Source organism: Hippoglossus hippoglossus, chromosome 17, assembly GCF_009819705.1.
Source record: "Hippoglossus hippoglossus isolate fHipHip1 chromosome 17, fHipHip1.pri, whole genome shotgun sequence".
Taxonomy (NCBI): Eukaryota; Metazoa; Chordata; class Actinopteri; order Pleuronectiformes; family Pleuronectidae; genus Hippoglossus; species Hippoglossus hippoglossus.
The window spans coordinates 8,663,610-8,688,318 of NC_047167.1; the positions used below are offsets into that span (position 1 = coordinate 8,663,610).

The 24,709-nt window shown below is 38.2% G+C and overlaps 3 protein-coding genes and 2 long non-coding RNA genes across 7 annotated transcripts; 4 read left to right on the forward strand and 1 right to left on the reverse strand.

The window, feature by feature from the left end:
* Window positions 1-207: 207 nt before the first annotated feature.
* LOC117778488 (complement factor H-like) lies at window positions 208-6,408 on the forward strand. 3 transcript variants are annotated; one of them, XM_034614074.1, is made up of 10 exons: window positions 216-429; window positions 536-727; window positions 1,397-1,576; window positions 1,684-1,872; window positions 2,531-2,629; window positions 2,815-2,856; window positions 3,815-3,976; window positions 4,084-4,242; window positions 4,649-4,674; window positions 6,115-6,408. In XM_034614074.1, exons 1-10 carry the CDS (start codon window positions 372-374, stop codon window positions 6,127-6,129), a joined length of 1,122 nt encoding a protein of 373 aa, XP_034469965.1. In that variant the 5' UTR covers window positions 216-371; the 3' UTR covers window positions 6,130-6,408. The 3 variants fall into 3 exon arrangements, 2 of the variants coding, with proteins under 2 accessions (XP_034469965.1, XP_034469966.1); XR_004616793.1 differs by lacking the exons at window positions 4,649-4,674; window positions 6,115-6,408 and adding an exon at window positions 2,486-2,506 and having other exon boundaries at window positions 208-429; window positions 2,547-2,629; window positions 4,084-4,225; XM_034614075.1 differs by lacking the exon at window positions 2,531-2,629 and having other exon boundaries at window positions 217-429.
* A 1,386-nt stretch (window positions 6,409-7,794) lies between these two features.
* LOC117778337 (complement factor H-like) lies at window positions 7,795-12,752 on the forward strand. Its single transcript, XM_034613837.1, is given in 13 exon segments — window positions 7,795-7,800; window positions 8,402-8,413; window positions 8,520-8,706; window positions 9,364-9,543; window positions 9,619-9,810; window positions 10,013-10,093; window positions 10,188-10,262; window positions 10,438-10,488; window positions 11,419-11,528; window positions 11,530-11,602; window positions 11,697-11,867; window positions 12,396-12,420; window positions 12,562-12,752. Coding segments are annotated over 13 exon segments (1,230 nt in total). The 3' UTR covers window positions 12,629-12,752.
* Window positions 12,753-12,924: 172 nt separating this feature from the next.
* LOC117778491 lies at window positions 12,925-24,709 on the reverse strand. The gene is made up of 2 exons (XR_004616795.1): window positions 24,392-24,709; window positions 12,925-13,944 (listed from the first exon to the last, which is right to left on the reverse strand). It is a non-coding gene; the product is annotated as an uncharacterized LOC117778491 (long non-coding RNA).
* On the forward strand, window positions 14,185-16,518 carry LOC117778490. The gene is made up of 3 exons (XR_004616794.1): window positions 14,185-14,342; window positions 14,749-14,774; window positions 16,215-16,518. It is a non-coding gene; the product is annotated as an uncharacterized LOC117778490 (long non-coding RNA).
* On the forward strand, window positions 18,294-22,875 carry LOC117778486 (complement factor H-like). The gene is made up of 10 exons (XM_034614072.1): window positions 18,294-18,512; window positions 18,619-18,810; window positions 19,467-19,646; window positions 19,722-19,913; window positions 20,116-20,196; window positions 20,291-20,365; window positions 20,541-20,591; window positions 21,522-21,683; window positions 21,778-21,948; window positions 22,519-22,875. The coding sequence occupies exons 1-10, from the start codon at window positions 18,455-18,457 to the stop codon at window positions 22,578-22,580; spliced, it is 1,224 nt and encodes a 407-aa protein (XP_034469963.1). The 5' UTR covers window positions 18,294-18,454; the 3' UTR covers window positions 22,581-22,875.

A 24,709-nucleotide genomic window follows, 5' to 3' on the forward strand; every position in this document is an offset into this window, starting at 1 on the left:
ATCATGATTATGATTTTTTTATTTTTCATTACTTTGTGTGTTTTGACACTATAATAGGGGGTGTTGATTTCATTTGATTCTTTTAGAAGTTGTCAGTGTTCTTCACATGTGTCTCTGAAACCCATATGTAGAAAAAGTTAATAAAGAAACAACCACAGTGTTTGTCTTCCAGTGTGTATGGATTTGTAGAACATGTGTTTGGTTTGTGTGTTGGCTTCAGAGCGACAGCGTCACGTCACAGTCACTGTCACAGAAAGTGTTAACTCCTCATTCTTTAACTATTTGGGGAAATGCCCTCAACAATCACTAACTTGTTTGGATTTGAACTGGGTCTTTGCTCTGCTTCGTCCTGAGGCATCAGAATTGTCAAAATGTGCTCAAGATATTTGGGATTTTTTCTTCTGGTTTGGTTTCCAGGAGCACTACACGGTAAGAGACTCAAATTTACCCCTAGAATCATTTAAATTTGTTTTTTTAAACACACACACTTATTATAATATAAGAAATATTATTCTCTTGCTTATCTCTGTTTCAGCACAAAGTGCAGCTCTGCAGTGTGCTGCTCCCTCACTGGACCATGGTAATTTCGTCCCTGTTAAAGAAACGTATTCTCATGACTCCAAGCTCACCTATGCCTGTAGAAACACACATAAACCAGCTGTGGAGGGTTGGTGGGCAGAAATCGTGTGTCAACATGGCACATGGTCTCATACGCCACGATGTATAGGTACGTTTTTCACAAATTAAATCATTTGTGGTGTTAAGTGATCTCATCACTCTGTATATTAGGTATGAACAGCACAGCACTCTCAGGCATTATGCACAGTTTAAGCTTCTCTCATGTTATTAAAGCTGGTTTGGTCAGAGTTAGTTTGGGGTTAAAACGCAACACAGTGCTGCAAAGGTCACGCAGGGACTGTGAATGTTAAAGAACACTCTGAGGTTAGTGAGATATCATAAAAGGAGTGTATGAATGTGTATATATTTTTGTGTATCTTGCAAAATGACTGACATATTATTTATGGATAAAATACATTTAGGGTTAGAGATTAGGGTTCGGGTAAAAATTCAGAGTGTCAAAAAAAAGAAGATGAGCAAAGTGATGTTATTCATAAATGATTTTTTGATGTGACACTGTCTTCTCATTCACAGGTTTTACCCACAATACAAACCCTGCTACAAAATTCATCCTTGTGCATCCAACCTCAGTTCTCATCAGGAACTATAGACAATGTCTTGAGATTAATTAAAAAACTTTTAAATTAAAAATAATTTTATATATTTTTTTCTATTTTATCAGGATGTTCTATGATGATGAGGGGTCCAAACATCAATAGTCCACCCACTACATGATCAAAATGATAACAATTATTTGGTTGGTTCTTTTTTCTTTCAGAGGAAAAAGCCTGCATTCCGCCAACTATTGCCAATGCAAAATACACAGAGGCCTCAGAAGGTTGGTACAAGGAGGGACACATCATCAGGATCACATGTGACAAAGGATATGAACACAAAGACAACATCGCAACAGCCAAATGTATAAATGGGACGTGGTCCTCTTTGCCCATGTGTGAGAGTAAGTCTTTCAGCTTTGTGCAGAGTCTAAATCTTACTCCATGAATTCTCACTGACTACATAAACCAAACTGCCTGTTTGATCCATGACAAATGTGTTTTTTTTCAGTAAGCATCAAATCGTGCAGGGCACCTCCTAAAATCCCACACGCTATTATCGTTGACCAGGGATACCAGGAGCTGTTTCTTGAAGATGCAGAAGTGAAATATGAATGTGAAGATGGATACAGCACAGAGGGATCACACAAAAAAACACTTTTCTGTCTGGCTGGAACCTGGACTGAAGGCCCAATGTGCAGTAAGTGGACAATATGCAGATAGGATCAAGGGCACATCATTGACTACATCTATCTCCAACTATGTTCAAATAAAACAAGCTGCTCACATAAAAGACTTATTTGTGGTCTTGGGAGAGCGAAGTCGGTGAGTGATCTGCTGAACTTTGTTAAAGTAAAGCAAACACGCCTGAAATGATGGTTTCATTTGTCAGTGGTATACTTGAATTCTTATTGGAAGGGGATATTTTGACAGGGTCATTTCACGAGAAGTGTACAAGGACGAGTCAAACTGAAGCTCAGAGCAAATCTGCATGTGAGCAGGAGTGGTTTTAAAGGGGGGAGGTACAGGGTTGTGAGGGAAAGCAATAGAAATGGCTCGTAAATGAAGAAAGGAAAGAAACTCTATACTCGCTAAATCTGCGCTACATAAAGGGTGTGGATTCAGGCTTTTGAGTTTGTGACGCAGCCACGTTCAAGCTGAAATAGGATGCTACAGGGTGTTGTTCTTTGAAAGCAAACATCACCAGCAGTAAATAAAAGCAGACGTTACATCAATTGAATCAAACGTCCTTCTACACATCTGTCTCCTAGAAGTTATGTCTCAACACGTGTATGTAATGTTTGTCCATATAGGTAAAGAGACAGGACGAGTGGTGTTTTTATTTTCTTTCCATTCAGGAAGCAGACCAGATATTGGACATGGTGGTTCTGTGGAGGTGGGACCAGGCGAGGGACACAGCACGTCCTCCGGCCATGGGACACAACCAGGCAGTGGAGGTAGGCCTTCGTCTCTTTTATCACTGTGATAAAATACAAGCAGATCCCACTCATTGATTTTAAGTTTTAAAATTTCAAAAGGTACAAAATGTCTTTGGACAAGATTCTGAATGAATAAGAAAGAAATAACATCCTAATGTGATGTGTAACTTCTATTCTGGCTTCATGTGCTCTGTGTCTTACAGGATCTTCCAGCACCTCTGCCAACAGGCCTCTCTTCATACCCAGTAAGTCACTCAGACTCATTCGCTTCTTTGAAACGAACCATCGTCATCATGGCTCCAACTCTCCCCATGACCCTCAAACTCTAAGCATTATAAAAAATGAATGGATCATGGATGGAGGACACTTTACTGGTTGGAAAGAAAAGAAAATGAATGAACTAATGACTTTTATTGCAAGGGACATTCACCATCTTGTCCTATATTCTAAAGAATACGGTGTATTCCAGCAAAATGATTGTCCTTGTCATTCCATCATTATGTCGTCGGAGGTGAAGACTTGACCTGCCTCTGCCTTCCTTTCTTCTTCTATTGTTTAATGTTGTTGTTTTTTTTCCTTCCTGCAATTGATCCGTAGGTCCAAACTATCAAAAATGTTTTTTTCTCACTGCAAACAAACCAAACCTTGGGTCAGTTTGATCTGGACCTGACACCACCTCTTTTGGTCAAACTGAATTTGGGTTGGTTGTTACAGACGGTGGTGCGAGACACTAAAGCGTCTGCAGGTCTGGACCCTAACCATGTGGTTGGTGTGAAGGCCCCCTTAGAAGTCTCTTTATCTGCCTGATCTTCACACATGCACAACTTGAATTCATAAAAAAAACAGAATTGGGACTGTGGGAGGAGGCCCATGCAACCTGCATTCGAACCAAGAACATACTGGATGTGAACCACTGTGCTAACCACTGTACCACTGTGCCACCTGGATGCCAGTTGCACTTACAAAGAAATCAGAATATAAGTCAACATGGTCGATTCAGCATAGAGAAACATTTGGGGATGATTTGGGTCAAAATCTTTGTTTATTGCTGCACAAAGCAGATTTTCAGTTCCCAGCAGTGCTGTGTAATTGCCTTTTTCCACAATGTTCATTTTAGTACCACAAGTTATGTTGTTGCTGATGAGATCATTTTCACTGAGATACTGTGACAGTCTTAAATAATCCTTTTTTTTTTCATTTCAGTCGAAAACTGTGGGACACGCCCAAACGTTCCTAATGGTGTCGTTGTGGAAGAGCATCGAATGTATTTGAAATTTCAGTGTAATAGTTTTTACAAACAAGTCGGTGAAGACACTGTGAGTTGTTACAATGACGGCTCTTGGTCAAAATTACCCGTCTGCGAAGGTATAAAGAAGTCAACACTTATTTTAATTCCTTAAGTCTGTCAAATATAGAAATATTTTAAAAACCCAAATATTTATCCATGTGTTTTTTCTGTTCATTTTGTGCAGATGCATTTTGTGTCATGGAACCTGGTCATTATGATCGTGGTTTAGATCTTTCTGTGACTGAGTATATCAAGGAAGGAGAAACGAAATATATTCCATGTACTTGGCCGGATTACAGCGTGGCTGTTCATTGCTCCAATCGCAGAATCACTTATACCCGCTGTAAGTATAAATACATTAGGTGCTTTATATTTCAACGTGTCACAGTGCTTTTTGTTCCTGCCTTTTTTATTGTCAGCTAACAAACATGAATCTCTGAGCTCTGATTCTCAGTAACAAGCAGAGGAGACAAAGTCAGTAACTTTGTGATTAAAGATGCATTTTCAGTCAATTATCAATACTTGGATGCATTTGTCAACATTCTTGAGTGAATCTCAGGCTTCAGAGACGGGTGGTTCATAACTAGATAAAAAAAACTACACTGACAAACCAGTGTTGTTCAGAGCGGGTTTTCTTGTGTAGGTGTCGTCAGGCAGGAAGGTATTGAATCAGATCTCAATAACAACATTTTAAGTGAATTTAGGGACTTACTGAAAAATTCACAGCTGTTTTTATTTTATTTTTTTAGGCTGTACCACCTATGACCATCATAGGGTAAGTGTTCTTGGATAATTCTTTTTTCTTGAATCACGGATTACAACTTGATTTGTATTAACTTCAGCACCTCTGTTTGTTGGTTGGTTTGTTTGTTAGTTAGCACGAATACACAAAAACTACTGACCGGATAATCAGGAAACCTAGTGGAAGGATGTGGTGTCGGCTTTTCATGATTTTCATTAATTACTTAGACAATAATTCATGGATCTTGATGAAAATAAAAATAAATATTCAGGGGACTGATATTTTAGATCGTGTGCAATTTGCTGCCGATCCAAAGAAAAATCTGGATCATGTGAATATAAATGTGGTTTCATAAGGGGACTGTTGGGCCTTTGTGCCATTCCAGTTAATATTCAATCAATCAATCAATCAAATTTTATTTGTATAGCCCATATTCACAAATCACAATTTGTCTCATAGGGCTTTAACATGGTGTGACATCCTCTGCCCTTAACCCTCAACAAGAGTAAGGAAAAACTACTTGAAAACCCTTTTAACAGGGAAAAAAGAAGGTAGAAACCTCAGAGAGAGCCACATGTGAGGGATCCCTCTCCCAGGATGGACAGAAGTGCAATGGATGTCAAGTGTAAAGGAGAACATCAAGATAAAGGTTTTAGCAGCATTGATAAGGGTAAACATTTTGAAGTATAACTGAAGGTCAGTGAATTGGTGGATTAATGTCATTAATGGTCAAGTGTCTGAGGAGAAATACTATGTATCGAGCAGTCCTGCTGCAATCATAGTCTATGGTCAGCAGCCAGCAAGATCATGATCCACCATCAAGATCGGATGCCACTATAGTCCACAGTCATTGTCCACTGCCGCCACTAGGATCCATCATCAGCTGCCACCTCGGTCGTGGTCCACCACCAGTATCTGATGCCAACACGATAAAGGATCTGCCTTTATTATCACGATCAGCCAGCACGATGCAGAATCCGCCATACAGGATCCACCATTACGACCTCTGATACGTGATCCACAGATCCTAATCCATGATGTGGCCACAGCCGCGGCCCTGGATCTGCGGACGATAAGGCAAAGGGACTCCGGGGAAGAAGTCAAGTCAGTAACATGTATTGATGGGATATGAATTACTTTGATGTGATAACGATTGAGAAGAGGAAGGAGAAGCTGGAAAGAGAAGCTCCGTGTGTCATGTGTCCCCCGACCTTCTAGACCTATAGCAGCCTAACTAAGAGCAGGTCTAGGACAAGCCTGGACCAGCTCTAACTATAAGCTTTATCAAAAAGGAAGGTTTTAAGCCTACTCTTAAACGTACAGATGGTGTCTGCCTCCCGAACTGAAAGTGGGAGATGATTCCACAGGAATTGTGGTTTGCATTATTGTATTTAATGTTTTTTTAAACTTTATTTTACTCTGCAGTTCTACGTTAATGGCTAACATTATTATAATTGTCTGTATTGTAACCAGGGAACTTGCTCCTAAAGCACAGCGAGGGAACTCCTCCTGCTTGTTGGATCACTCATCAACAACTGACAACCAAAGCCGAGCAGGAAACTGATGAAATCCCTCCAGCAGAAAACAAGAGTGGATTTTTTTTAACCAGATGTATTTCAAAGATCCTCACAGTGTTGGAGCTTGGTGCTGTTTGACAGTCAGCTTGTATCTTCATAACTGGAGCACATGATCAATACTACTTATATTCTGTGCTAGTGTATGGCTACAGTAGTTTGAATAAAATGTCCACTATACATTCCAACAGAATCCTCTGTATTATTTTGTTTAGATCCGGCATATCTGTGTCAAATAATGACTTATGATTTATGATCAATACGTACGACAACCAGCTTATAGTTTAATCACTTTTTTTTATTCTTGCAAAGAGTTCATATTGGCTGTGTCTGGAATCACCGACTCATTCACTAACCCATACTTCACTTTATAAGGACTTTTATGTGGGGAACTTTGAGCTCATTGGCAAAAGAAACACTTGTTGACACTACTTGATGTATTTTCTCTGATCCTCATGACGAACAGCAGCCAGGGGAATTTCCATAGTAAATTCTGAATGTTTATTTTACACTTAGTATTAAAACCTTTAGGTAAAAAGCAGGTTCAATTCATGTAGATATGTAGAAATACACTTGTTTGCTGCAGTTTGTGCTTTCACCACCACAACTCACAGATTTGTCTCAAGCCGTTCAAAAATAATGAGTTCAACGAACAGGGTATAAAAATCTTCTCAACACATTCAGACAATACAAAATGGTGAACAGTGATTAGTAAGAGATTTGGGACACGGCCGTTGTCTTAAATGAACAATTGTGGCATAGGGGACTAAACATGTGTGTTTTTAGAAGCACATATGTGACAATGAGCGAGAATGAATGTAGAAGAGTGAGTTGTTTGAGACATTAGTGATCATTTTACTACATGTATTCATAACGATGTACAGATACAAATCGTTTCGTCTCTGTTGTCGGGGACACATCCAGACTCTATGCATGTGTCTATTCTCAATGTTAAATATTCATACTAAACAAGTCTGCACTTATATAGCTCTAGATATACTTTTTATTTCTGGAGGTCATGTTACAGAAGATGGGTCAATGGGTCAAATCACACAGAGGTGGCCAGTCTAGGTGTTGTATCTCAGATCTGAGTTTTACGGCCCACATAGGGGACCACAACCTTATTTTTCAACCTTAGAAACACAGCAAATATTCGGCAGGAGAGTAAGGGTGTGTATCTGCCTCCACTGGGTCGGTTAAAAGAAGAAATGAGGGAGAGTGAGAAAGAGGGATGAAAATGGAGGAGAGTAGAGAGAGAGAGAGAGAGGTAGAAAAGAGTTTCTATATACTGCTCATACATGTCAGAGATGAGGACTGAGTAAAGTGGTTCTCCAACACTGAGCTCAAACACAAACTGTACGATCACACTGTAATGATCAACATCAACATGAGTCATTTTAATAAAAAACTATGTTCTTCTGTGAATTTCACCTCTCTCTCTCTCTCTCTCTCTCTCTACCTCTAAAGTTTGGCCTTGGGCATGCGACTGTTTGTTGTGTTGCAACGCTGACCTCTGCTCACAGCTGTCCGGGAAATCATTTTGAAATCTGCTCTTTAAACAAATTCTGTGTAAACAAACATGGAGGTAAAAAAACAAAACACAACTGAATGTTGGATTGTTACACACATAAAATAATCCAAATGAAAGTTGAGACTATAATTACAATTAAATCTTTATGTTTAAAGCCCCTCGTTGTTATTAGTTACTTTAAGATATAGTGTATAACTTTACTGCTTAATGAGATCTTAACTCATAATATGCAAAGTCTATCAAGATTATGATATTTTTATTTTTCATTACTTTGTGTGTTTTGACACTATAATAGGGGGTTTTGATTTCATTTGATTCTTTTAGAAGTTGTCAGTGTTCTTCACATGTGTCTCTGAAACCCATATGTAGAAAAAGTTAATAAAGAAACAACCACAGTGTTTGTCTTCCAGTGTGTATGGATTTGTAGAACATGTGTTTGGTTTGTGTGTTGGCTTCAGAGCGACAGCGTCACGTCACAGTCACTGTCACAGAAAGTGTTAACTCCTCATTCTTTAACTATTTGGGGAAATGCCCTCAACAATCACTAACTTGTTTGGATTTGAACTGGGTCTTTGCTCTGCTTCGTCCTGAGGCATCAGAATTGTCAAAATGTGCTCAAGATATTTGGGATTTTTTCTTCTGGTTTGGTTTCCAGGAGCACTACACGGTAAGAGACTCAAATTTACCCCTAGAATCATTTAAATTTGTTTTTTTAAACACACACACTTATTATAATATAAGAAATATTATTCTCTTGCTTATCTCTGTTTCAGCACAAAGCTCTGCAGTGTGCTGCTCCCTCACTGGACCATGGTTATTTCCTCCCTGTTAAAGAAACGTATTCTCATGACACCAAGCTCAGATATGGCTGTGAAAACACACATAAACCAGCTGTGGAGGGTTGGTGGGCAGAAATCGTGTGTCAACATGGCACATGGTCTCATACGCCACGATGTATAGGTACGTTTTTCACAAATTAAATCATTTGTGGTGTTAAGTGATCTCATCACTCTGTATATTAGGTATGAACAGCACAGCACTCTCAGGCATTATGCACAGTTTAAGCTTCTCTTATGTTATTAAAGCTGGTTTGGTCAGAGTTAGTTTGGGGTTAAAACGCAACACAGTGCTGCAAAGGTCACGCAGGGACTGTGAATGTTAAAGAACACTCTGAGGTTAGTGAGATATCATAAAAGGAGTGTATGAATGTGTATATATTTTTGTGTATCTTGCAAAATGACTGACATATTATTTATGGATAAAATGCATTTAGGGTTAGAGATTAGGGTTCGGGTAAAAATTCATAGTATCAAAAAAAAAAGAAGATGAGCAAAGTGATGTCATACATAAATGATTTTTTGATGTGACACTGTCTTCTCATTCACAGGTTTTACCCACAATACAAACCCTGCTACAAAATTCATCCTTGTGCATCCAACCTCAGTTCTCATCAGGAACTATAGACAATGTCTTGAGATATTCCTTGAAAAAATAATTTGATATTTTTTTCTATTTTATCAGGATGTTCTATGATGATGAGGGGTCCAAACATCAACAGTCCACCCACTACATGATCAAAATGATAACAATTCTTTGGTTGGTTCTTTTTTCTTTCAGAGGAAAAAGCCTGCATTCCGCCAACTATTGCCAATGCAAAATACACAGAGGCCTCAGAAGGTTGGTACGAGGAGGGACACATCATCAGGATCACATGTGACAAAGGATATGAACACAAAGACAACATCGCAACAGCCAAATGTATAAATGGGACGTGGTCCTCTTTGCCCATCTGCGAGAGTAAGTGTCAGACGTTAGTTTCCCATCTAGTCGCCCTTTCCTGCTCCTCTTCATGATTTATTATGGTATTTACAGGAAGTATGTCCGCCTGCAGTGAGCCTCCCAAAGTCCCCCATGCTGTGATCACTGGTTTGGACTATCAGGACTTGTTCGCTGCAGGTTCAGAAGTGCAGTACGAATGTGAGGATGGATACACTATAGACGGAGTGCACACAAAAAAATCCACATACTGCTTAAGTGGACACTGGACTGAAGGCCCCGTCTGCGGTAAGTGGACAATGTGATATTATTAATTGGCAATAAAGCAACACTATGCAACTTTTACTAAGCAACAGCCCCCTCTGCAGCCACAATGAATATCTAGATAAATGCTGGTTTGTCATTGCTCCTAGGTTTTTTTAACAGATCTACATTTTGTGATCCATAAAAGATCAGTTTGTTATAAATGCAATGTTTTTTTCCCTCTCAGGCGGAGGAAGAGGACCAGGTACTGATCTTGGTGGCTCTGCAGTGGGCGGAACAGGTGGAGGGCACACTTCATCTGCTGGCGGTGGGACACAGCCTACACGTATTGATATTAAATAGATTTATCTTATGTCTTCCAAACTATATCAATATATTGTGTATTTATTTATTCAACTCAGGCCGCAGACCAGGTAGTGGACATGGAGGGACAGGTACTACATCTGCTGGCAGTGGGACACGGCCTGTGGGTGGAGGTAAATTTTCATTTATATTAGATATAAATGGAGACCATAACATCTCAAATTAAAGTTATTAAGAATCTGAATTCAGAAGAAGAACATTTCTGGAAGAATAAAAGCATAAAAGCAACATCCTGGTGTGATAACAAACTAAAATCTAACAAACTGCTGTTTCCACTCTAACTTATAGGATCATCGACCAGCTCTGGAACAAATGAAGAGGAGATTCAAAATGCACCAAGTAAAGTAGATCCATCTCTACCTATACATTTATGCTTCATGTCATATATCTCTCTATATATCTATATATCTATATATATATGTATGTTTGTAGGTATAGGCTATATAGATACATATAAATATTGATATATTCATTATTATTACTATACAAAACAAGTACTATGGCCGTATTGAAGAGAAAAAAAGAGATTTGGAGAATAAAGTTATAAAAAAAACATACTAATAATTATTTTTATTTTCAAAATAATAATAATATAACAGGAACAAAGTCGTAATCTGACGAGAAAAAAAAGAAAATTATTTTAAGAATAAAGCCATTATTTTATGAGAAAAAAATTGTGATATTACAGGAGTAAAGTTCTAATCTGACAAGAAAGAAATCAAATTATTTTAAGAATAAATTTGAAATTGAATGAGAAAAAACTCATACTATTGCAAGAATAAAGTCCTAATAAATCGATAAATAAGTTATCGTGTAACAAGAATAAAGTTGTACTTTAATTAGATTATATTACGACAGCTCTGCCCCAGTCATTTCCTCCTCCACAAAAGAGGTATTTTCCTCCAAGTCTGTGATTCTTTCTGTAAAATAGACACAGTTTCTCTTGATCCTTATGATGATGTGGTGCTGATGACTTATTTTGTTAACATGAGACCTTATCAAGATGATTAACATTCTTCATTTTAACACACACAACAAGCTGATCTTCGGATATTCCCCCTCAAACATGACATGTAGCCTAAAATTCTTCTTTTTTTTTTCTCGTAATATTCGGACTTTATTCTGGAAATCTCTTGAAGTGGCCCTGATACTCCGTGGCTCCTATAAGTAGCACTAACGAGTTATACTGAAGAATTTAAAATCAAATTTGAAGTTGATCAACTTTGCTGTTACAGTCTGAAATTTCCCAAATCATTTTTTCTTATTCAGTTGAAAGCTGTGGAATACACCCCAGTATCCCCAATGGTGAAATTGTGGAAACTAGAGAGATGTTTTTGAAATACGCGTGCAACATCTTTTACACATATGTGGGTCCAAAGACCCACATATGTGTAAATGTCCAAAGTGGTGTGTCATTCAGACGGCACATGGTCAGATGTGCCCAGCTGCAGAGGTATGAACAGGTCAGCACTGCAAGACTTTATATCAATGGTCTGTCCAGGAGATTGTGAAAATACAAGTGTTTTTTTCTTTTTCCTTTTGTGCAGCTACCTACTGTTCTGTGGACACTCGTCAATATCGTGAATTATATTCTGATGGAGTGAAATATGTAAAAGATGGTGAGTGGCGGAAATTGGCATGTGTGAAGCTGGACGAATGGTGGACAGATCATTTTTCTGAAGTTCGCTGCACTAATGGAAGAATTAGATTAAGTGAATGTAAGTATCACTTCAGCTATGATATGTGTGTGTGTTTGTGTTTGTGTGTGTGTGTGTGTGTGTGTGTGTGTGTGTGTTTGTGTGTGTGTGTGTGTGTGGAGTCTGCTAAAACGTATTATAGTCGTCAGGCCAAGATGAAGGTTTGGATATTAAACTGCTTTCAGACATGCACTGAACTCAGGAGATTTTTCCGAGGGGCTGTATGTGAGAACGCAAATGTTGGAGTCAGTTGCTCTGAAACATTTTCTGGAGCTTTTCCTGTCAGGCCCCTGGTAAAATGTCCAGGAAATGACTGAATTAGCCTCTGTCAGAATACAGCGGGAAGAAGTCCAGAAAGACTCGAGTGGGCGTGTTCTAACACCTTTTCGAAAGATTTTGGTGATTTAGTGCGACGCCAGTGTCAATGTGCTGTAACTAAAAACAGGAATTTGACAGCAGAATTCATACGTTATGTGTCATTTCTTGTTGTGAATTCGTCAATGACTTCAATTGACAGAACAATACTCACTGCTGTGCTAACATTTTTAGGTTGTAGCTGGCTCACAATAAAGGTGAGTATTAATCTTGTATTACGCAATAATGTAGCGTAATTTTTATTTGCATGTATGACTATGGGTTCATAATATAATCTTTATTATTATTACTGTTTTTTTTATCATTGTTTGGTGTTTGTAAAACCTCTGTCATTTGACCAGAGCCTTTGCTCAGGCACTTTGAGGAAAAGGAGGTTGCTGCTGCCTTTGGATTTGCTCACTGAATGAAAACAGATGCCAGCCTGGAAAACTGAAGTTATGACTGTGATGATACATATGTTGTAACATTATAACATGTCAGCTTTTTCTAAAGCTATTTCAGGCTTCTCATAAATTCCTACAACAAGCTGGAGTTAACTGTTTTTCTGTGGGTTCAAAGCCACACAAATGACTGGTAGTCGGCCTGGTTAAAACCTGGACTGGAATCACTTGTCTTTCTAGTATTGTGTTTTTTCTAAATCCTCTCCTGAAATCAACCCATTCATTCATCTTTCTAGTCTGTCACAAGGCTAATGACACACACGTTCATTCCCATCAGATTTTATTGATCATGACACAAAGTTTGAGAAGTTTCAGAACAGAATCAATTCTGTAACAGATCATTAATATTAACTCAGCTGATTGACAGACAATAAAAACAATAACAACTGCGACACAATTTAAAACAGCAACACCTCCTCGAGGTGCAACTGATACTTTTACACAGGATTTCTATTTAATCCGTCTCTTTCTTCAACTACCCTCTGAAATTCAATCATTTCACAGTTGGAAATTGTTCATAATTGTTTTAATCATATTTCATATGATTTACCATTTCAATTTAAATCTAAGCTCTGTGCAGTATTGAAGGGTCCTCGCACCTTTGTGCAGTGTCTGGGAGGTGCAGTTGCCACGACGTTACAGATCTGACCACGTACAGGTTTTTATCAAAAACATAGAAATGTGTCCTGTTGTTCAAAGAAAACAAAAAACTTTCGCAATTTAACATTGTCAAGATCTTTAAGATTTAGTTAAGTAAACTGGATTAATTCCCTTGGAAGTACGAGGTGTGGAAAAGGCAAACAATTTGCAACTTAAAATAGAATTTCTCCTGGTGGGTTTAGGGTACGGATCCACAAGCTTTTTTATGGTCTCAAACTAATAGATGTGCTTCCCAAATTTCATACATCTTGGGCAAAGTTAAGGCAGAAGGCTTCAATTATTAAAATTGTTGGGCGGCGCAATTAAGCCATTTTTCTCGCACATGCGCGGTACAATAAAAGATTTTTGGCCAGACGTGATGCATGTACAACAATTTGTCAGATTTCAAGCATGTTCAGGTCGTCGAAAATGCCAATTGACAAATCGGTGCAATCATCAACTTCTAACACTTAGATAATTAGCTCATAATTACACTGCATGAGTAAAAAAAGTTTTTTAAAAAGTACACACATTACAACGTAAGACCACCCACTTTACATCTCCTCAGTAGTAATGTTTGTTATGTTATAATTAACCTGTGAATATGTATAACATGCAACTTTTCTGCTTTAAAACCAATAAACCTCTGTAATGTTTTGTTGTGTTGTGTACTTACACCATCCCAAATGTTTCCAGCTGTTTTTAAACCCAGAAAATACATAATTCCATTTACATGTCTGTCAATTATCTCCTATGTACTTACCCGTCTGCGAAGGTATAAAGAAGTCAACACTTATTTTAATTCCTTAAGTCTGTCAAATATCGAAATATTATTTAAACCGAAATATTTATCCATGTGTTTTTTTCTGGTCATTTTGTGCAGATGCATTTTGTGTCATGGGACCTGGTCATTATGTTCCTGGTTTAGAGCTTTCTGTGGCTGTGTATTTAGAGGAAGGAGAAACGAAATATATTCCATGTACTTGGCAGTATTACAGCGTGGCTGTTCATTGCTCCAATCGCAGAATCACTTATACCCGCTGTAAGTATAAATACATTAGGTGCTTTATATTTCAACGTGTCACAGTGCTTTTTGTTCCTGCCTTTTTTATTGTCAGCTAACAAACATGAATCTCTGAGCTCTGATTCTCAGTAACAAGCAGAGGAGACAAAGTCAGTAACTTTGTGATTCAAGATGCATTTTCAGTCAATTATCAATACTTGGATGCATTTGTCAACATTCTTGAGTGAATCTCAGGCTTCAGAGACGGGTGGTTCATAACTAGATAAAAAAAACTACACTGACAAACCAGTGTTGTTCAGAGCGGGTTTTCTTGTGTAGGTGTCGTCAGGCAGGAAGGTATTGAATCAGATCTCAATAACAACATTTTAAGTGAATTTAGGGACTTACTGAAAAATTCACAGCTGTTTTTATTTTATTTTTTTAGGCTGTACCACCTATGACCATCATAGGGTAAGTGTTCTTGGATAATTCTTTTTTCTTAAATAACGGATTACAACTTGATTTGTATTAACTTCAGCACCTCTGTTTGTTGGTTGGTTTGTTTGTTAGTTAGCACGAATACACAAAAACTACTGACCGGATAATCAGGAAACCTAGTGGAAGGATGTGGTGTCGGCTTTTCATGATTTTCATTAATTACTTAGACAATAATTCATGGATCTTGATGAAAATAAAAATAAATATTCAGGGGACTGATATTTTAGATCGTGTGCAATTTGCTGCCGATCCAAAGAAAAATCTGGATCATGTGAATATAAATGTGGTTTCATAAGGGGACTGTTGGGCCTTTGTGCCATTCCAGTTAATATTCAATCAATCAATCAATCAAATTTTATTTGTATAGCCCATATTCACAAATCACAATTTGTCTCATAGGGCTTTAACAGGGTGTGACATCCTCTGCCCTTAACCCTCAACAAGAGTAAGGAAAAACTACTTGAAAACCCTTTTAACAGGGAAAAAAGAAGGTAGAAACCTTAGAGAGAGCCACATGTGAGGGATCCCTCTCCCAGGATGGACAGAAGTGCAATGGATGTCAAGTGTAAAGGAGAACATCAAGATAAAGGTTTTAGCAGCATTGATAAGGGTAAACATTTTGAAGTATAACTGAAGGTCAGTGAATTGGTGGATTAATGTCATTAATGGTCAAGTGTCTGAGGAGAAATACTATGTATCGAGCAGTCCTGCTGCAATCATAGTCCATGGTCAGCAGCCAGCAAGATCATGATCCACCATCAAGATCGGATGCCACTATAGTCCACAGTCATTGTCCACTGCCGCCATTAGGATCCATCATCAGCTGCCACCTCGGTCGTGGTCCACCACCAGTATCTGATGCCAACACGATAAAGGATCTGCCTTTATTATCACGATCAGCCAGCACGATGCAGAATCCGCCATACAGGATCCACCATTACGACCTCTGATACGTGATCCACAGATCCTAATCCATGATGTGGCCACAGCCGCGGCCCTGGATCTGCGGACGATAAGGCAAAGGGACTCCGGGGAAGAAGTCAAGTCAGTAACATGTATTGATGGGATATGAATTACTTTGATGTGATAACGATTGAGAAGAGGAAGGAGAAGCTGGAAAGAGAAGCTCCGTGTGTCATGTGTCCCCCGACCGTCTAGACCTATAGCAGCCTAACTAAGAGCAGGTCTAGGACAAGCCTGGACCAGCTCTAACTATAAGCTTTATCAAAAAGGAAGGTTTTAAGCCTACTCTTAAACGTACAGATGGTGTCTGCCTCCCGAACTGAAAGTGGGAGATGATTCCACAGGAATTGTGGTTTGCATTATTGTATTTAATGTTTTTTTAAACTTTATTTTACTCTGCAGTTCTACGTTAATGGCTAACATTATTATAATTGTCTGTATTGTAACCAGGGAACTTGCTCCTAAAGCTCAGCGAGGGAACTCCTCCTGCTTGTTGGATCACTCATCAACAACTGACAACCAAAGCCGAGCAGGAAACTGATGAAATCCCTCCAGCAGAAAACAAGAGTGGATTTTTTTTTAACCAGATGTATTTCAAAGATCCTCACAGTGTTGGAGCTTGGTGCTGTTTGACAGTCAGCTTGTATCTAACTGGAGCACATGATCAATACTACTTATATTCTGTGCTAGTGTATGGCTACAGTAGTTTGAATAAAATGTCCACTATACATTCCAACAGAATCCTCTGTATTATTTTGTTTAGATCCGGCATATCTGTGTCAAATAATGACTTATGATTTATGATCAATACGTACGACAACCAGCTTATAGTTTAATCACTTTTTTTTATTCTTGCAAAGAGTTCATATTGGCTGTGTCTGGAATCACCGACTCATTCACTAACCCATCCTTCACTTTATAAGGACTTTTATGTGGGGAACTTTGAGCTCATTGGCAAAAGAAACACTTGTTGACACTACTTGATGTATTTTCTCTGATCCTCATGACGAACAGCAGCCAGGGGAATTTCCATAGTAAATTCTGAATGTTTATTTTACACTTAGTATTAAAACCTTTAGGTAAAAAGCAGGTTCAATTCATGTAGATATGTAGAAATACACTTGTTTGCTGCAGTTTGTGCTTTTACCACCACAACTCACAGATTTGTCTCAAGCCGTTCAAAAATAATGAGTTCAACGAACAGGGTATAAAAATCTTCTCAACACATTCAGACAATACAAAATGGTGAACAGTGATTAGTAAGAGATTTGGGACACGGCCGTTGTCTTAAATGAACAATTGTGGCATAGGGGACTAAACATGTGTGTTTTTAGAAGCACATATGTGACAATGAGCGAGAATGAATGTAGAAGAGTGAGTTGTTTGAGACATTAGTGATCATTTTACTACATGTATTCATAACGATGTACAGATACAAATCGTTTCGTCTCTGTTGTCGGGGACACATCCAGACTCTATGCATGTGTCTATTCTCAATGTTAAATATTCATACTAAACAAGTCTGCACTTATATAGCTCTAGATGTACTTTTTATTTCTGGAGGTCATGTTACAGAAGATGGGTCAATGGGTCAAATCACACAGAGGTGGCCAGTCTAGGTGTTGTATCTCAGATCTGAGTTTTACGGCCCACATAGGGGACCACAACCTTATTTTTCAACCTTAGAAACACAGCAAATATTCGGCAGGAGAGTAAGGGTGTGTATCTGCCTCCACTGGGTCGGTTAAAAGAAGAAATGAGGGAGAGTGAGAAAGAGGGATGAAAATGGAGGAGAGTAGAGAGAGAGAGAGAGGTAGAAAAGAGTTTCTATATACTGCTCATACATGTCAGAGATGAGGACTGAGTAAAGTGGTTCTCCAACACTGAGCTCAAACACAAACTGTACGATCACACTGTAATGATCAACATCAACATGAGTCATTTTAATAAAAAACTATATTCTTCTGTGAATTTCACCTCTCTCTCTCTCTCTCTCTCTCTCTCTCTACCTCTAAAGTTTGGCCTTGGGCATGCGACTGTTTGTTGTGTTGCAACGCTGACCTCTGCTCACAGCCGTCCGGGAAATCATTTTGAAATCTGCTCTTTAAACAAATTCTGTGTAAACAAACATGGAGGTAAAAAAACAAAACACAACTGAATGTTGGATTGTTACACACATAAAATAATCCAAATGAAAGTTGAGACTATAATTACAATTAAATCTTTATGTTTAAAGCCCCTCGTTGTTATTAGTTACTTTAAGATATAGTGTATAACTTTACTGCTTAATGAGATCTTAACTCATAATATGCAAAGTCTATCAAGATTATGATATTTTTATTTTTCATTACTTTGTGTGTTTTGACACTATAATAGGGGGTTTTGATTTCATTTGATTCTTTTAGAAGTTGTCAGTGTTCTTCACATGTGTCTCTGAAACCCATATGTAGAAAAAGTTAATAAAGAAACAACCACAGTGTTTGTCTTCCAGTGTGTATGGATTTGTAGAACATGTGTTTGGTTTGTGTGTTGGCTTCAGAGCGACAGCGTCACGTCACAGTCACTGTCACAGAAAGTGTTAACTCCTCATTCTTTAACTATTTGGGGAAATGCCCTCAACAATCACTAACTTGTTTGGATTTGAACTGGGTCTTTGCTCTGCTTCGTCCTGAGGCATCAGAATTGTCAAAATGTGCTCAAGATATTTGGGATTTTTTCTTCTGGTTTGGTTTCCAGGAGCACTACACGGTAAGAGACTCAAATTTACCCCTAGAATCATTTAAATTTGTTTTTTTAAACACACACACTTATTATAATATAAGAAATATTATTCTCTTGCTTATCTCTGTTTCAGCACAAAGTGCAGCTCTGCAGTGTGCTGCTCCCTCACTGGACCATGGTTATTTCCTCCCTGTTAAAGAAACGTATTCTCATGACACCAAGCTCAGATATGGCTGTGAAAACACACATAAACCAGCTGTGGAGGGTTGGTGGGCAGAAAGCGTGTGTCAACATGGCACATGGTCTCATACGCCACGATGTATAGGTACGTTTTTCACAAATTAAATCATTTGTGGTGTTAAGTGATCTCATCACTCTGTATATTAGGTATGAACAGCACAGCACTCTCAGGCATTATGCACAGTTTAAGCTTCTCTCATGTTATTAAAGCTGGTTTGGTCAGAGTTAGTTTGGGGTTAAAACGCAACACAGTGCTGCAAAGGTCAGGCAGGGACTGTGAATGTTAAAGAACACTCTGAGGTTAGTGAGATATCATAAAAGGAGTGTATGAATGTGTATATATTTTTGTGTATCTTGCAAAATGACTGACATATTATTTATGGATAAAATGCATTTAGGGTTAGAGATTAGGGTTCGGGTAAAAATTCATAGTATCAAAAAAAAAGAAGATGAGCAAAGTGATGTCATACATAAATGATTTTTTGATGTGACACTGTCTTCTCATTCACAGGTTTTACCCACAATACAAACCCTGCTACAAAATTCATCCTTGTGCATCCAACCTCAGTTCTCATCAGGAACTATAGACAATGTCTTGAGATATTCCTTGAAAAAATAATTTGATATTTTTTTCTATTTTATCAGGATGTTCTATGATGATGAGGGGTCCAAACATCAACAGTCCACCCACTACATGATCAAAATGATAACAATTCTTTGGTTGGTTCTTTTTTCTTTCAGAGGAAAAAGCCTGCATTCCGCCAACTATTGCCAATGCAAAATACACAGAGGCCTCAGAAGGTTGGTACAAGGAGGGACACATCATCAGGATCACATGTGACAAAGGATATGAACACAAAGACAACATCGCAACAGCCAAATGTATAAATGGGACGTGGTCCTCTTTGCCCATCTGCGAGAGTAAGTGTCAGACGTTAGTTTCCCATCTAGTCGCCCTTTCCTGCTCCTCTTCATGATTTATTATGGTATTTACAGGAAGTATGTCCGCCTGCAGTGAGCCTCCCAAAGTCCCCCATGCTGTGATCACTGGTTTGGACTATCAGGACTTGTTCGCTGCAGGTTCAGAAGTGCAGTACGAATGTGAGGATGGATACACTATAGACGGAGTGCACACAAAAAAATCCACATACTGCTTAAGTGGACACTGGACTGAAGGCCCCGTCTGCGGTAAGTGGACAATGTGATATTATTAATTGGCAATAAAGCAACACTATGCAACTTTTACTAAGCAACAGCGCCCTCTGCAGCCACAATGAATATCTAGATAAATGCTGGTTTGTCATTGCTCCTAGGTTTTTTTAACAGATCTACATTTTGTGATCCATAAAAGATCAGTTTGTTATAAATGCAATGTTTTTTTCCCTCTCAGGCGGAGGAAGAGGACCAGGTACTGATCTTGGTGGCTCTGCAGTGGGCGGAACAGGTGGAGGGCACACTTCATCTGCTGGCGGTGGGACACAGCCTACACGTATTGATATTAAATAGATTTATCTTATGTCTTCCAAACTATATCAATATATTGTGTATTTATTTATTCAACTCAGGCCGCAGACCAGGTAGTGGACATGGAGGGACAGGTACTACATCTGCTGGCAGTGGGACACGGCCTGTGGGTGGAGGTAAATTTTCATTTATATTAGATATAAATGGAGACCATAACATCTCAAATTAAAGTTATTAAGAATCTGAATTCAGAAGAAGAACATTTCTGGAAGAATAAAAGCATAAAAGCAACATCCTGGTGTGATAACAAACTAAAATCTAACAAACTGCTGTTTCCACTCTAACTTATAGGAACATCGACCAGCTCTGGAACAAATGAAGAGGAGATTCAAAATGCACCAAGTAAAGTAGATCCATCTCTACCTATACATTTATGCTTCATGTCATATATCTCTCTATATATCTATATATCTATATATATATGTATGTTTGTAGGTATAGGCTATATAGATACATATAAATATTGATATATTCATTATTATTACTATACAAAACAAGTACTATGGCCGTATTGAAGAGAAAAAAAGAGATTTGGAGAATAAAGTTATAAAAAAAACATACTAATAATTATTTTTATTTTCAAAATAATAATAATATAACAGGAACAAAGTCGTAATCTGACGAGAAAAAAAAGAAAATTATTTTAAGAATAAAGCCATTATTTTATGAGAAAAAAATTGTGATATTACAGGAGTAAAGTTCTAATCTGACAAGAAAGAAATCAAATTATTTTAAGAATAAATTTGAAATTGAATGAGAAAAAACTCATACTATTGCAAGAATAAAGTCCTAATAAATCGATAAATAAGTTATCGTGTAACAAGAATAAAGTTGTACTTTAATTAGATTATATTACGACAGCTCTGCCCCAGTCATTTCCTCCTCCACAAAAGAGGTATTTTCCTCCAAGTCTGTGATTCTTTCTGTAAAATAGACACAGTTTCTCTTGATCCTTATGATGATGTGGTGCTGATGACTTATTTTGTTAACATGAGACCTTATCAAGATGATTAACATTCTTCATTTTAACACACACAACATGCTGATCTTCGGATATTCCCCCTCAAACATGACATGTAGCCTAAAATTCTTCTTTTTTTTTTCTCGTAATATTCGGACTTTATTCTGGAAATCTCTTGAAGTGGCCCTGATACTCCGTGGCTCCTATAAGTAGCACTAACGAGTTATACTGAAGAATTTAAAATCAAATTTGAAGTTGATCAACTTTGCTGTTACAGTCTGAAATTTCCCAAATCATTTTTTCTTATTCAGTTGAAAGCTGTGGAATACACCCCAGTATCCCCAATGGTGAAATTGTGGAAACTAGAGAGATGTTTTTGAAATACGCGTGCAACATCTTTTACACATATGTGGGTCCAAAGACAGTGGTGTGTCATTCAGACGGCACATGGTCAGATGTGCCCAGCTGCAGAGGTATGAACAGGTCAGCACTGCAAGACTTTATATCAATGGTCTGTCCAGGAGATTGTGAAAATACAAGTGTTTTTTTCTTTTTCCTTTTGTGCAGCTACCTACTGTTCTGTGGACACCCGTCAATATCGTGAATTATATTCTGATGGAGTGAAATATGTAAAAGATGGTGAGGGGCGGAAATTGGCATGTGTGAAGCTGGACGAATGGTGGACAGATCATTTTTCTGAAGTTCGCTGCACTAATGGAAGAATTAGATTAAGTGAATGTAAGTATCACTTCAGCTATGATATGTGTGTGTGTTTGTGTGTGTGTGTGTGTGTGTGTGTGTGTGTGTGTGTGTGTGTGTGTGTGTGTGTGTGTGTGTGTGTGTGTGTGTGTGTGTGTGTGTGTGTGTGTGTGTGTGTAGAGTCTGCTAAAACGTATTATAGTCGTCAGGCCAAGATGAAGGTTTGGATATTAAACTGCTTTCAGACATGCACTGAACTCAGGAGATTTTTCCGAGGGGCTGTATGCGAGAACGCAAATGTTGGAGTCAGTTGCTCTGAAACATTTTCTGGAGCTTTTCCTGTCAGGCCCCTGGTAAAATGTCCAGGAAATGACTGAATTAGCCTCTGTCAGAATACAGCGGGAAGAAGTCCAGAAAGACTCGAGTGGGCGTGTTCTAACACCTTTTCGAAAGATTTTGGTGATTTAGTGCGACGCCAGTGTCAATGTGCTGTAACTAAAAACGGGAATTTGACAGCAGAATTCATACGTTATGTGTCATTTCTTGTTGTGAATTCGTCAATGACTTCAATTGACAGAACAATACTCACTGCTGTGCTAACATTTTTAGGTTGTAGCTGGCTCACAATAAAGGTGAGTATTAATCTTGTATTACGCAATAATGTAGCGTAATTTTTATTTGCATGTATGACTATGGGTTCATAATATAATCTTTATTATTATTACTGTTTTTTCTATCATTGTTTGGTGTTTGTAAAACCTCTGTCTTTTGACCAGAGCCTTTGCTGAGGCACTTTGAGGAAGAGGAGGATGCTGCTGCCTTTGGATTTGCTCACTGAATGAAAACAGATGCCAGCCTGGAAAACTGAAGTTATGACTGTGATGATACATATGTTGTAACATTATAACATGTCAGCTTTTTCTAAAGCTATTTCAGGCTTCTCATAAATTCCTACAACAAGCTGGAGTTAACTGTTTTTCTGTGGGTTCAAAGCCACACAAATGACTGGTAGTCGGCCTGGTTAAAACCTGGACTGGAATCACTTGTCTTTCTAGTATTGTGTTTTTTCTAAATCCTCTCCTGAAATCAACCCATTCATTCATCTTTCTAGTCTGTCACAAGGCTAATGACACACACGTTCATTCCCATCAGATTTGATTGATCATGACACAAAGTTTGAGAAGTTTCAGAACAGAATCAATTCTGTAACAGATCATTAATATTAACTCAGCTGATTGACAGACAATAAAAACAATAACAGCTGTGACACAATTTAAAACAGCAACACCTCCTCGAGGTGCAACTGATACTTTTACACAGGATTTCTATTTAATCCGTCTCTTTCTTCAACTACCCTCTGAAATTCAATCATTTCACAGTTGGAAATTGTTCATAATTGTTTTAATCATATTTCATATGATTTACCATTTCAATTAAATTAAGCTCTAAGCTCTGTGCAGTATTGAAGGGTCCTCGCACCTTTGTGCAGTGTCTGGGAGGTGCAGTTGCCACGACGTTACAGATCTGACCACGTACAGGTTTTTATCAAAAACATAGAAATGTGTCCTGTTGTTCAAAGAAAACTAAAAACTTTCGCAATTTAACATTGTCAAGATCTTTAAGATTTAGTTAAGTAAACTGGATTAATTCCCTTGGAAGTACGAGGTGTGGAAAAGGCAAACAATTTGCAACTTAAAATAGAATTTCTCCTGGTGGGTTTAGGGTACGGATCCACAAGCTTTTTTATGGTCTCAAACTAATAGATGTGCTTCCCAAATTTCATACATCTTGGGCAAAGTTAAGGCAGAAGGCTTCAATTATTACAATTGTTGGGCGGCGCAATTAAGCCATTTTTCTCACACATGCGCGGTACAATAAAAGATTTTTGGCCAGACGTGATGCATGTACAACAATTTGTCAGATTTCAAGCATGTTCAGGTCGTCGAAAATGCTAATTGACAAATCGGTGCAATCATCAACTTCTAACACTTAGATAATTAGCTCATAATTACACTTCATGAGTAAAAAAAGTTTTTTAAAAAGTACACACATTACAACGTAAGACCACCCACTTTACATCTCCTCAGTAGTAATGTTTGTTATGTTATAATTAACCTGTGAATATGTATAACATCCAACTTTTCTGCTTTAAAACCAATAAACCTCTGTAATGTTTTGTTGTGTTGTGTACTTACACCATCCCAAATGTTTCCAGCTGTTTTTAAATCCACAAAATACATAATTCCATTTACATGTCTGTCAATTATCTCCTATGTACAAACATCACTGTTGGTTGTTTAACAGAAACAATCCTGATCGACTTTTATCCAGTTTTAAGCCACATTTTTACACATTTAACAATTAAACATTTAAGTGGATGACAGATTTGAGTTATCATAGGAACAAGCTGAGCGAACAGTGGTTACACAGCTCGCAGCCGCTCACAGACGCCCTGCGCTCGCCGAACGGGCGTCAGCATCACACGGGTCTATTTGTTGTGGAGGAGGAGGAGACTGATAATGTGGATAATTTGGCTCCAGCTAAAAACCTCATGATTTATTAACACTGCAGGAATCTTAACCAGGAGGAGCTGAGCGCAGTGATGACGATGGTGGTAACGACAACAATTCCCATGATTCCATGCAAAACTTGTTATTGTTTTGACTGAGAGAATCTGAGCAGCAGAAAAGTACATGTTGTGCATTTAGGAACATGAATGATGAACCAAGTCCTCAAAACCTGCATTAAGGTTTCTGCCAATTGATGAATCAAAATGAATTGTGTCATTCCGTGACACTAA